The sequence below is a fragment of the Haemorhous mexicanus genome, chromosome Z (genome assembly GCF_027477595.1).
Source record: "Haemorhous mexicanus isolate bHaeMex1 chromosome Z, bHaeMex1.pri, whole genome shotgun sequence".
NCBI lineage: Eukaryota > Metazoa > Chordata > Aves > Passeriformes > Fringillidae > Haemorhous > Haemorhous mexicanus.
Window position 1 is genome coordinate 80522829 of NC_082381.1, and position 12984 is coordinate 80535812.

Here is a 12984-nt window from a genome sequence, read left to right on the forward strand (position 1 = left end):
TATCCCAAATCTAACCCCTTTAAGTTTAAAATCATGCTGTTACATAACACAAACCAATTGGTCATTTAGGGACTGGGTAAATACAAGCACATGAAATGGCTTCTTCTAGCTTTAAGAAGAGAAGCTGTGAGGAATGGGGATCTAATCAGAGAGGCTTCCACCTTCATCCATGAAAATTTTTCACATCCCTGAGTAGCCTAGTACAACTTTCAAGTTAGCATTGCTATAAGCAGTGACTAGACCTCCAGAGAAACCTACCAATTCTTTTCCATTTTGGCTTAAACCAATAGGCAGAAAAGCTGCTTGCAAGGTGACATAAGTACAGCTCATAACTCATCTAAGGACCCGTAACCCAAAACTTTCAGCTTCTAATGTGAAAAAGTTCACTTTTGTCTGCTACATTTTATATTACATTTGAAATAAGAACTGAGCTAAGTATAGCAATACTAGTCTTTATGAGGATGAACGACAAATCTCAAATCCAAGTAAAAGTATAGTGACAAGAAAAAGGTTCTTTGAAGATACAGAACTGCATTAACCTAGCTCCAAAGAAGAGGCACCATTACTCAAACTTTCTGGAGGTGCTTTCAGTAGCACCTGGGAAATCAGTCTCTTGAAAGAACACATTTGCCACAACAGACATATAGGACAAATGCTTCAACAAAACCTCATCCCTTCTCAGATCACCAGAAACCTTCAGTGGGAACCTTGAGCAACAACTTTTTAAGAGAAGAGCTCTCAGAGAGATTGGAGAGTCTCAAAATGCAAATGGCAGACAATAATTTTTAGACTTTGAGGACACCAGGAAAGTGATTCAAAGACAGGAAGTCTCTTCCCATTCACAGTAAGACCCATAAGGAGCAGCTGCCACTGCCAAGCTTTCCATTATCAATACACTTCATCTGCTAAACAGTGAGAGTTACATCAATCAGTTACACCAATTATCTGCACTAAGGAACACAGGAAATGCATCTTACGTCATGGCCTGGTATATTGACTCAATGCCGTAACGCATTGCAAATTCATCCACGATCTCTTGGGCTGTCTCATCAAAATACACCTTCCATGCATCATCTCCTTTGGCATCAGGGATCTTCACCACCCCATTCCCTTGCACATCTGTGAGATGGTGAAAGAGATTCTGAAAAACAAAACAAGGACAAGTTTGTATGTAAGGCTGCTGAAGCCACTAAGTAAGATTCATGAAGAGCATGAAACTGCTGATGCAGTGGCACTATCACAAATTTCTTTGTTCTCCTCCTCTTTTTTCACCCTGTCCACTCTGGATTTTCTTCTTTTTCCTTCTTTTCTTCTTGAACCAATCTCATAGATGAATTTTTCACATGCATACCTACAACTTTACCCAGCAGACAATGTGAATGACTCAGAAAAGTGCTTCAGTGCACTGAAACCATAGACTAATTAGTTTTCCTGAAACCTACGCATTTCTGTCCTCATCATGAAAATGCCTTAATATGTACAAGTTATTTAAACTAGCTGACGTTACAGCTCTGTATCAGCACTGTAATTATTATTACACAAAACAGTCCAAACAGATTTCTTTTCCTGAAAAGGATACCCTTAAGATCACCCCTAACAACTAGACACTCGAATTATTATTATTCAACATGACCTTTCACTTTATCTAAACTGCAGAAGTTTTCAGCTATCATTTCTATGCAGAAATTGCACATTCAGCTCAGTGGGCTTCTCAGTAATCCTCAAATTCATGTCACTTAGAGATTCATCAGCCTTTGAGAGAGTGGCTCCCTACAATAAGCAATGCAGAAGTCTAATGATCTCATTAGTAGCTAGAGAACTCTGCTTTACAGTACTATTTTTCCTGATTATATTATTCTTGCTGCAAATCATCTTCATTTTAGAATACACAAAAAAAGGTGATAGTTAAAAAGATACCTATTTGCAAAAAAAAAAGAGCAGCAAATGAACATGCATGTTCAAAGGACAAAACCAAAACAGCTACAGCTTACCAAACAGTAGCAATCACTGAATTGAAAAACAATAAATATGTATTGAAGGATACAACATAGCCTACTAAAAGAAGCCTACTTTCTGAGCTTCATATTTACAGAGAGTTCCCTGGTGAGGCCAGAAGACACCACAGAGCTCCTCCAGCTCAGTGGCTGGATAAATATGCTGTTCCTGTAGATGAACTTTCCTCTCAGTGATACAACTGTCCTCCTCTGTGTAAGATGAATTTGCTTAACCCTCACTGACCTCAGGATATTCTTGTATACAGGGCTCTGACTACTCTTTCTTATTCAGGCACTTTTGAGATCGACCCTGCTTCCTGCCTTTTCTTTGACACAGACAGACTGGGCATCTCTCCAAAAGAGGGTTTTCCCTTTAGTCTTTCTTGCAAGTCATCTTTGGATTTCTCCCAACTTCTGCAGCACTGCCTGTCTAGCTCAGTCCATCCTGAGACAGGTCAGTACTAAGAAACCTCAGCTGAATCTTCTGTTCCCTAACAGTCGTTCAAAACTACACAGCACTGCAGCAGCACAAAATAATTTATATCACCAATACCTGCATCACTCAACAGCCCAAGACAGAGACTCTCTCCTCAATCAGAATTTACTCATAATGCATTTCAGTATGCTTCCTCTAAAGAAAGACAGAGATACAGTACATGTTGAAAACATCACTCAAGGAAATTCACAGGTTTCTCCACCTTAAACTCATCATGGGTTCTGAGTGGAACCAAAGCCTGATCTCTGACAGTAACAAAGCTGTGACTGTGGGACACACTGAGCCAGCCAGTGTTGGGGAGACAGCTTAAAGCTGCTCCTTTGCAAATGTGGGTTTGATGATTCAGTGTGTTACCACTGCATGGAAGGGAAAAGAAAGCTCACCTAGGGCAAGAAGGAACATTTCAAGGAAATAAAGGTCAGAAAATTGCTTTTTCAATAGTCAGAATGAACAGATATTCACACTCCTTACCTCATGAAGGCAAGTGTACTGAACATGATATGGAGCCACTTTCTCCTCGCCTTTGATCTCCACACTGATTTGCAGGCGAATAGCCCCGGACACTGCAGACTTATCTGTTCGCTTCTCTAGGAGACAAAACCATCAGCAATTACTGCATTGTTCATGTTCAGAGCACAGCCATCTCAGGGTGACAACACTGGCAAAAGAAACTGCTGGAACCTCGGGCTGAGTCACCACAGTGAAAACTTTCTCTTCTCTTTCAAAACATTGAATAATACTAAGCAGACATCAGCAAAACAACTGCCATGATACACCCTCAATATGACACATCTAATTAGAGCTATGTACATTTTTGCACACAAGACACCCTTTCTGCCAGCAAATGTGCTACAGGCTCTTGAATTCAATCAGGTGAACTAGAATCACCAAGGACAGATTCCTTTTCTGAGAATAGGGCTGACTGATGTGGATTTTGTCACTACCTTCACCATAGCCCTGAACTCCTAGGAACTGCTGGAAGAAGATTTTGGATATCCGAGGAGATGACAGGTTCACAGTGCCTGTCAACTCAGAACCCTCTGATTGCTGGCTGGTACTTTCTACAACAGTCACTGGAAAAGGTCTCAACAACTTGCCAGCCCAGTGCAATGCACCTGAAGTTCTTACAGACTCGTAAAATGCTTGCATTGACACCAAAAAAAAAAAGAACACAGGACAGCACATCTCCAGCAGAGGCAGAATAGAGTCTTGCTCCAAGCATTTCTTCCATTGTATTTTTCAACAGCTGACAGAGAAAAGACATCAACCTTCTGGCACATTGCCCTCCATTCTAACTGGGATCAGCTTTGCAGCTGCTCTGCAGCAGCATGATATGCTATTGAAACCATGTAAACATTTTTCTCTTCTTGCAAATTGTCCACATGTATCCAAGTGCTCTCAAACATTCCCAAACCAACACGTAACATGTTTTCAGCCCCAAGGCCCTGCTCACCAAGGTTGTACCACACATCCATTTCTCCGCTCAGAGTGCGAACTTCAATGATTGTTTGCCCCAGGAAATCATCTGACTCGCGTTTCAGCCTCTGCTTGACACGAGACTTGATGTCATCATCTTCATCCCACACTCGCACCTTGATCCGGTCAGAGGAATTATGGCACTCACTGCAAACAAGAAAAAACGTAATTGTAAGAGTGTGCAATGCAGCCAACATTTATTTGCTACATTCTCTGTACTCCTCTTGACCCTCTCCTCCAACATCAGAGACATGTATTAGCAAAGAGTAAACAATGGGTATTTATTCAAAAGTGGAGTGTCTGATATGAACAACACAAAACCTTGTTGATGCACTCTAAATGTTCCTGTGACATGGGAAATACTCCAAACGCATGCTGAATGACAGCCCTGCCCTGACCTCAGCTCCCAACTTCTGACTTCCCAAGCAGCTGGGACTCTGCTACTTGTCCTCAATCTCAGCAGCAGCTCACAGAACTTGGGAATTCTCTTCACAGCTGTCAGTTTTGCTGTAAAGCCCACAGAAACCAGGGGATAGCTAGGCTGGTTAATGCCAGCATACACCCCCACAAAAAATGACAATCATCATGTAATTGGTTTCAACAGCTCTCTCCATCAATGACCTCCTGTTCAGCTGTAGGCTGTAAGGGCTACCTGTCTTTATGCAGTTTCTAGGTTAGCAGAATGAAGGCCTGTGACAAACACCCTTTGTGCTGGTTTCTAACAAAAGATAAATAGTTCAGGTGGAGGTAGATCTCTTTCTTCAAGACAGTCACAAAGCAGTAGTGTATCAATGCATAATACACTACAATCAGATGATGCACCACAATGCCTGAGGGGAACGGGTGTGATACAGTAGTTACAGCATTGGTATTTAATTGCTAGAATTGATTCTGCCTATTATTCACAGCTTAGACTGATACTTTGTGCTCTGGGTAGATCAATAAAGACATTTCCATTAAAATAAGCAGTTTACTGTTTGATGAATCAGCACCCTCCAGTTTAATGCACAGATGGGATTTAAAGATTCTCCCCCCTTTTTCAGGTGCTTCAGGTATCTTTTGTATATCCAAACAGGCTCTTGGATGTCAGAAGTGGGTAGAACCGTATTATAACAGCTCTGCTCATTTACAGGGCATGCAATAAAGCAATTTGAATGCTCATATGAGACCATGACAAGGGTGATTACTCACCATAACCACTACAAATGTCTACCCTCAAGCAAATAAAACCTATGAAAACAGGCAACTGCTGCTGAAGGCCTGTTTTCCAGCCTTTTTAACATTAACATGCTGCATCTGTTGCTAAGCAACAGGGAGAAAGAAGAAATGGGTCAGAAGAGCTCTGCTAAGCCTGGTCAACAGGATGTGGCAGTGGCTGGTTATGAGCATGCTCTCTGCCAAGAAACCATTTGGGCTTTTACTGCCACCATTGTGATGCAGGACAATGTTTAACAGACATCCATGCAGCTCCTACTGATTTTTCTAGTAAAGGGGAATAGCTGGGAATTATATGGGCAAGGTTAAAGGCAATTCCATGCAGCTCAGTTCACAGGCATAGCACATCACTGTTCCCTGCCTTTACTGTGCAATCAAATCTGTATTTAGAGTTCAGAATGAAAGAGGTTCAATGTTTGTCTCCCATCTTCACTCTCCTCTTCCTCCTCCTTAACTTCAAGAATGTCTTCCCAACAAAACCATGCAAACAAGTGTTCACAAGCAGGGAATGGTTGGAATTGCTGCTCTTTGTAGCTCTCAAATTCATATGAGTGCTTTGCCATGTCTGCCAGCAATACAGCCTAAGCATGTAAAAGAAATCCCCTTTTCCTGACACAGTGAACTACTGTAAAGCCTGGCAGTATTGTAGAGGCTTAGTGTTCAGAAATGCACAGGTGCCTCAAAACACAACTGGGACATAGAGCCATTTACCAAGCATCCATAAGTTAACTTCTGACTTCTTCAGACATCACCTTCTGGCTGACATCTCTTTGCTAGGACCACTTTAGTCTTTTCTCTTTGCTTCCAATGGTCTTTCCACCATTCATGTGGAAAGAAAACGTTCACTGTTCAGACCTAAATCTAACTTAAGCAGTCCCACATGCATCATGCCCTGCTCCTGAGGTGGCTGGCTATCATCCTTCACTCAAAGACAGCAGCATAACTCACTTCAACATCTTACAGGAAGCCTTCCAATAGGATTTACTGAGCTACTAAAGCTTCTATTTTACCACACCTTTCCTTGTTGTTTTTAAGAGACTGCTCAACTTGCTTTCTTTGTGCTGGTGCCATGCCAGTGAGTGAGCTTTGCCACTTGCTTACTGCAGCTGAAAGCCTTGAGCTGGTGGTAGCTTACCATCAGAAGGGTAAGTCTGTAGAGCCATAGTCCTTGATTTGGTGAAGTAACACAGTTGTGTCAAAACAGTTCACTTTTCAGTGAGCACCCCAAAACAGAATCATGAAGGTTGGAAGACTTGGGCTTGCTGATGGGTAAGAATTTTCTAATTAATGATAAATAGCTTCCAATTTGTGACAGTGACATGACTCCATAAGACTGTGGCTAACAAGCTCTGCTGCTCTCCCCATCATTAATACAGGAGCTGGCATATTTCTCAAGATGCCTGCCCCACTCCTTGTTGTTTTTATGAAGCTCGATTTCACTGCATGCACACATATGTCTGCCCATCCCCCAACAGCTGAGCTCTCACAGCTTTTCCCAAGAGGATGCAGAGAAAAGAAACACTCTGTGACCCCACCAAAAGGAAGAAATTACCAAATACTTTCAGGTCCATTTCAGAGATCAAGAGACTGGAAACCAGGTTTGCTATGTACATGGCTCAAACCCTTTATTTTTTAACCATATTGTCTCAGTGTTTGGAGTAGTGCCATTTTTATAAAAGCACTAACTTTTACACTTCAAGCTACCAAATGAAGTAACATTTTCCAGAAACAGCACACAAAATCTAAAAGAAAAATTAAAATCAGATTTTTTTTTCCATTAAGATTTTCTGCTTCAAGCCAGTCGTTGCTGCACTGGAAGCAGCTGAGCCTGATTCTGCTGACTTGCTCACTATCCCACTCTCTACCTCGATCTATTTTGCCACATTCCCCTTTAGTCTTACACAGCACCGAAGCCCCAGCACCCACACACGTCCCCTGCACTGTCAATATTTGGGTCTCTTCCCATGCCCAGCTGAGGGGAAGCACGAGAGCACACGAAGCTGTGGTTAATTCTGGTCTGCTCACACAGTGACATGCCCACACACACAGTAATTAGTATATTGGTGGCTAAACAGAACAAGCAACTGTTGAATTTACACTATAGTTCCTCCCACAATGAAGTTAGTAATTTGTATCCCTCTAATGTAGCTCCAACTTCTGAAAAAAAAAAAATGTAGGAAATGATTCTTAGTTCTGAGATCTCTGCCAGTCTGTGAAGTCTAGGCCAGAGGGGTTTGGATGATGTCAGCGGTCTGGGACAGGTCATGGACTGTGCCTCATCTCCATCAAAATGTGGAGACAAAGAAAAAGGAAAAGTGTCAAAAAATGACCAGAATACTACTCCTCAGCCAATGATTCATTCTTTGAAACAAAAACTCCAATAAAATTTATGCTGAATTTGCTAATTTTACCCTGTAGAGCTGACAGGCTAATAAAGACAAAACACAACATGTAGATTTACACAAGAACAGACAAGGAAAGTAAAAGTCCAGACGAAGCAACAACATTTTGCAGATTTTACGGTAGGTCAGTCTAGCCCAGAATTAAGTAGTTTTACTGTATTTTTGGCGGGTTTTTTGGTATTGAACCAAAAATATTTACAGTTCAAAGAGTCTAGTGAATGTCTGTGTGTTCTATTCTGTGAGCAGTTTCCTTCCTGCTGACACAGTTGTGACGAAGGGCCTGTAAAGTTCCACATGTGCAGGGGACATTTCATACAATGGTACAGGAAAAAAGAGAAAGAAAGTGTAGAGCTGATTGCAGAAATAATGGATGAGAGTACCGGAGGTGGGAAAACGCAAAAGAGAGAACAGATCAGCAAGATGTTAGGACGTGTGATAATTTGAAGAGGACAGTTCTGCTTCTGAGGAGGAAAGCCTAAAAAAAGGTAGTGATTTTGTGGAAAATGAGAAAGGAAGGAGTAGTTGTAGCAACCAGTATGTGAAAGACCAGTTAAAAGTTGCAACAACATACAGAGGAGGAGCAGCATTTTGGGAAATGGTACAACTGAAAAAGCAGGAGGATTCAAATGTGGCTCAAATGAAGTGTCAAAACATTGCAGGGTCCAATTGGCAGCTCAGTTGTGGTCAACCACAGCAAGAATGGAAGGCAAAAAACTTCTCAGAAGAGGCTCATTTTTAAATGATGACAAGACTCCTCTTTTAGGGAGAAAAAAGGACAGTGGAGAAAACACCTAAGGCAAAATCAGAGTGGAAAGAGAATGAAGGAAAATCCTCAGTACTTTGTAATTTAAGCCTGTCAGCACAATAATATGCCCTGAGAGGCCGTTGTTGCTGTCTATGAACAAAGAAAAGAGTTTTCTCTTCTTACTAGCATGAAGCTCTTTCTTTTCTTAGGAGAACAAGTACAATCATTTGCTGTTACCCAATGTTACAACATCAACTGACAAATTAATGGTGCAGCTCTTCTAACTACAAAGAGCAGATGAAGTGATTCTGCATTTTACATCACTAGCTACATTAACTCAGCTTTCCAACTGGTGCTTGCCGCGAGACATCAGGTCTGTATTCAGATTTAAGTCTCATGTTGGTAACTGAGCAGGAAAACAAGTGGGATTTTATCAGAATGCCAGTTTCATTATCGGCAATACCTGGAGATTAAAGAAAGCAAGACAAACTGCATGGCCTCTGCCACACAGTGAAGGGAGTCGGAGGGGAGAGAGTTGCAATTGTTATAAACACGGTGATCTCAGAAGGGGAAGTCTTAAATACAGCTCTGAACAGCACATATAATCACAGAGATAACTGAAAGATGATGAACTTGACAACTTGCTCCGCAGCTAAAAGGAAAATTTTGGGACCAAACAGAAGCCTTTGGGCAACTAGTCAGTGGTTAGTTGAGAGTAGCACCATTTCCAAAAGATTAACAGGTATGTGTATCATGGGGGCTCTGTACATCCCAGTAAAATATTTGCTGTCTGCTAGCACGAGGCCCTGCATTCATTTTAACTCAGTTATTCTTCTGCAGTGAGAAAGAATAAACATGCCTCTTGAAACCTGTTCAGAGACAATTTAATCTGTTACAGGCAATGATTTCACACCCACCATTCAAAGCTTCAAACACAGCTGTACTCAGCCCATACAACTTCAAGGGGATATTACTGTAAAATGACCAAGTAATTTTGCACCTACACCAGAGAGAATAGTACCATTTAGTACTCACAGTCTTTAAAGACTATGGCATTTCCTGAACAAAAGGCATGGACAAGCAGCCTCCAAACAATCCCAGAGCTCTCCCTTTAAAACTGAAATTGTCCTATGGTCAGCTTTACCCTCCTAAGCACTGTCTCCTACTGTAACCCATGCAAAATGATGCTCAGCTTCAGCCTTTACAGGAAAAAAAAAAATTCTAGGAGCCCTGTAATTTCCACTGACAGTCTAAAACATGTCTAATTGGGGAATTACTGTCTTGTTTTAATTGCACTGAATATGTCAAAAATAGCTTCCTTCTAATATTACTGGACTGCTTCCTAAGGAAACAAGAGTTATGCAGATTTGTTATGAAAGCTTCTATGTTCCAACAGGTTTCGCCAAAAAAAAAAAAAAAAAAAAAAAAAAAAAAAAAAAAAAAAAAAAACCAACAGCAAGATTGAGAAGAGAAACTCATACCAGTTGCTGTCCCTGGAAAGCCTGCAGCCAGCTGGCTCTCATGAACCAACCACTACAGACACCTCAGAATCCAGCTGCAGGCAGGACACATGCTGCCTTCTGTCCAGCCAGAGCTGAGGGCAAGGCAAGAGAGCTGAGGGCATGGGGAGAAAAGTACACAGCAAATGGAGGAGGACATCTATAAGCCTGCTCATCACAATTAGAGGAAAGAAATCAGGATTTACTGCAGGAGGAAAGGGGATGTAAATCCAAGGAAAGCAGGGTTTTCTTAGTGCATGTTCACAGAACATTATGCTACAGCAGTGGCTGGAGTTCCCCACCAAGCTTTCTGCTGCCAAGCACCACATATGCAGAGTCTGCATCAAGCCTGCAACACTTTGAACAGAGCAGAAAAATCAACACCTTATGTTTCCAAAGGTCTTCAAATGCTGATGAAATACACAAAAATCTCTCCATAACAACTTATTTCCTAAAGCTATAGATGTAAATATGCAAAGAGAGAATTTTCAGAAAGAAACAGCCTGCAAATTGCTTGCTCAGGCAACACGAATACAGTGCAAGAACTGGTGATTAATCAAAGCAGATGCCTACAGTTACACAGGCTAGTAGTGACCTAAAAAGCACTTATAATGGAAACCCAATGCATTTTGAACTTTGCCTTTTCTAAAATATGATTCTAAATCAGGACTTTAGAATTGGGTCAAACCTACCACCTTTTTTTTTTTTTCTGAAAATACATGGAAAATTAACAAAGCCATTTTTAGGGAGAGATATTTAAGTTTATATACTTTTCTATCTATCACTGTAAATAAGCACAAACTCCCCCTATTTAAAATACCAGAGACATAAAAATTTTCAAACCTATTTAAGCTCTTTTTAATAAACTTTATTGAGCTTGTAGAAAGAATTGTATCACTAATTTGTACAATGTGTGCCTTCATTCATGCCATGGTTATAATAACAGTTTTATAATTTTAATGACTGATTTCTGGCTCTACATTCAACCTTCGAAAGCACACTGGAATTGTGATCACATGAAAGGCACTAATCTCCTAATGAATATCAGCAACAAACAAGTCCACCAAGCCAGCACTGCTGACACACACATTAGTAACTGACCTGACCTCTCCACTTACACATCTTGCTCCTTTTTAATTGTTTAACCATTTTGAACATCAAAGCTTCCATATGTCTACTGCATGGCTTTCAGTAACTACCAGCATACCTTTCTCTCACAACAAGAAATTAACCTCATTTCAAGAATCAAAGATACTTCCCCATCCAAACACCTAAAATTTGACAATCTCTTGACTGACCTGACAATCTCTTCTAAAAAAGTCTGGTATGTAGTGGGTATTTTGGGCCTGAATATGTTAATTTACATTTCCACTTCATTATGGGTTAGAAAATTTTAGAACCTAAAGAGCTGCAGCTGCAAAAAGATCCATAAATGCAAAAGAGAAAAACGGGTGTGTAGAAAACCAGGGCTGCACACGCTTCTAAATGACTCCCTCCTCATCCAGCAGAAGGTGAGCTTTGATATCTGCTAACGAAACAACACATTGATTGCAGCACTGAATGCTCTCCAGCCATCAGTGTGGAAACTGTGCTCATTCCCTTCATCTCCTCCTACTTTTTCAAGGCAAGGAAGGCAACCACCACAGGCAAGAGAGAAAGTAGCATCAACTCTAATGCCCAAGAGCATGTTATCTGCTGAATCACAGACATGGCGATTAAGTCTACACAGTGTCACCGTTAAAATGGTGACATTTATCACACTCTGCTATCTATCTTTAGACAGAGTATTTGCTGAGGCTCCTAAAATTAGAAGGGAGCACACTGTAAATACCATGGTAACTACTTGGCATGGTAAATCAAGGTCCTTAAGGCTCCCACACAGACTTGCTGCTATTGTAACTAGAGTTATCCAAATGGCACCTAAGCATTCTTCCTACTTACCAAGCAGAAATGTTACCTTGGATTAAACTAAGAATAAAGCCAGGGGCTTACTCACTCAAAATAGCAGTAGGATTTTTATGACGTTAATGAGTAGCTCAAAATAATGCTTAAAAATAATTTTGTTTCTACTGTACATTGTAAAGACAAAGCTGGACTGATATGAAACTGATTTTAAAACACAAACAAATTGCACTTTGCAGAGAGAATTCCCCCCAAGCAGTTTAGGAAAGAACAGGGAGGAAAAGAAAGGAAGGAGAGAGATGGTACAATGGAAGACCTTACACATTAGAAGAAATAAAGAGTGTTGATGTTGAATGAGATCAGCCAGAATCTTCAGAAAACAGTTGTTGGATTTCATGTCTCCACTTTGGTTTTTAACATCTTCAATGAAAACTGAGGGCACAGATTACTTATTCAATAAAAGCAGGATGGAACAATGTTATCTAAAGAATTGTGCCTCTAGACTTTGCTTTAAATTCAAACCTCAATGCATTGGTAATCTTGGAAGCTCTCTCTTGCAACAATAACTCCTTTGAGTTACTGTTACATTGATGTTCCAAAACTGAAAGAAGAGGCTGCCAGGGTCACAGACAACTGAAAACTAATTACCCTTAAATTTGGTCGCCAAACACCAGTAGCAGATCCCAGAAATAGGTCACAGAAGTTTCCTTAATCTTTTACACAAATTTTAGTCTCATTTTACAAGGAATTTTTTTAACCAGGAACAATAGCTGCTGATTTAAATATTTTCCTTTCCCTTTAGCATTCTCTCGGAACATCAGTATAGAAGTGTTCATAAAGCAGACAATTTGTATATACACAAGGAAGAGAGATGGGATAAATAGGTTTGCACTGTGTACCATTGTTAGAGATGTCAACCCTCCACACACACACACACACACACACACACAACGCTGAGCAAAACCAGAACCATTCCAGATTACAGGTGATGTGGGAAAGCATATGGAGAGAGAAGACACAGCTGTCAAAGCACATATCATACAAACAGGTGACATGGGGCTGACAGTCCTTGTCAGAGCACTTACAAGTAAAACTTCTCTTCCCATACAGGGTTCAGATTCCCAAAGATTGTTTTTGTCCTCTTCTTCGTTTTACCCACTTGAACAGTTACATACGGATCACTGGACCCAGTCTTGTCTTTGGCCTGCAGACCCTGAGCACACACCACTGAAAAGAAAACAGAAGGGTCACCACC

The 12984-nt window shown here is 40.8% G+C and overlaps 1 protein-coding gene across 3 annotated transcripts in view; it reads right to left on the bottom strand.

The window, feature by feature from the left end:
• The window catches only part of UNC13B (unc-13 homolog B), a 208002-nt gene that overhangs the window by 58809 nt on the left and 136209 nt on the right, over positions 1-12984 (bottom strand). For all 3 annotated transcript variants that reach the window (XM_059837153.1, XM_059837152.1, XM_059837151.1), the window contains 4 exons: positions 12815-12956; positions 3944-4113; positions 2962-3077; positions 978-1141 (listed from right to left, as the gene is read on the bottom strand). In XM_059837153.1, coding sequence (XP_059693136.1) covers positions 978-1141; positions 2962-3077; positions 3944-4113; positions 12815-12956 — 592 coding nt within the window. The remainder of the gene's footprint in view (positions 1-977; positions 1142-2961; positions 3078-3943; positions 4114-12814; positions 12957-12984) is intronic.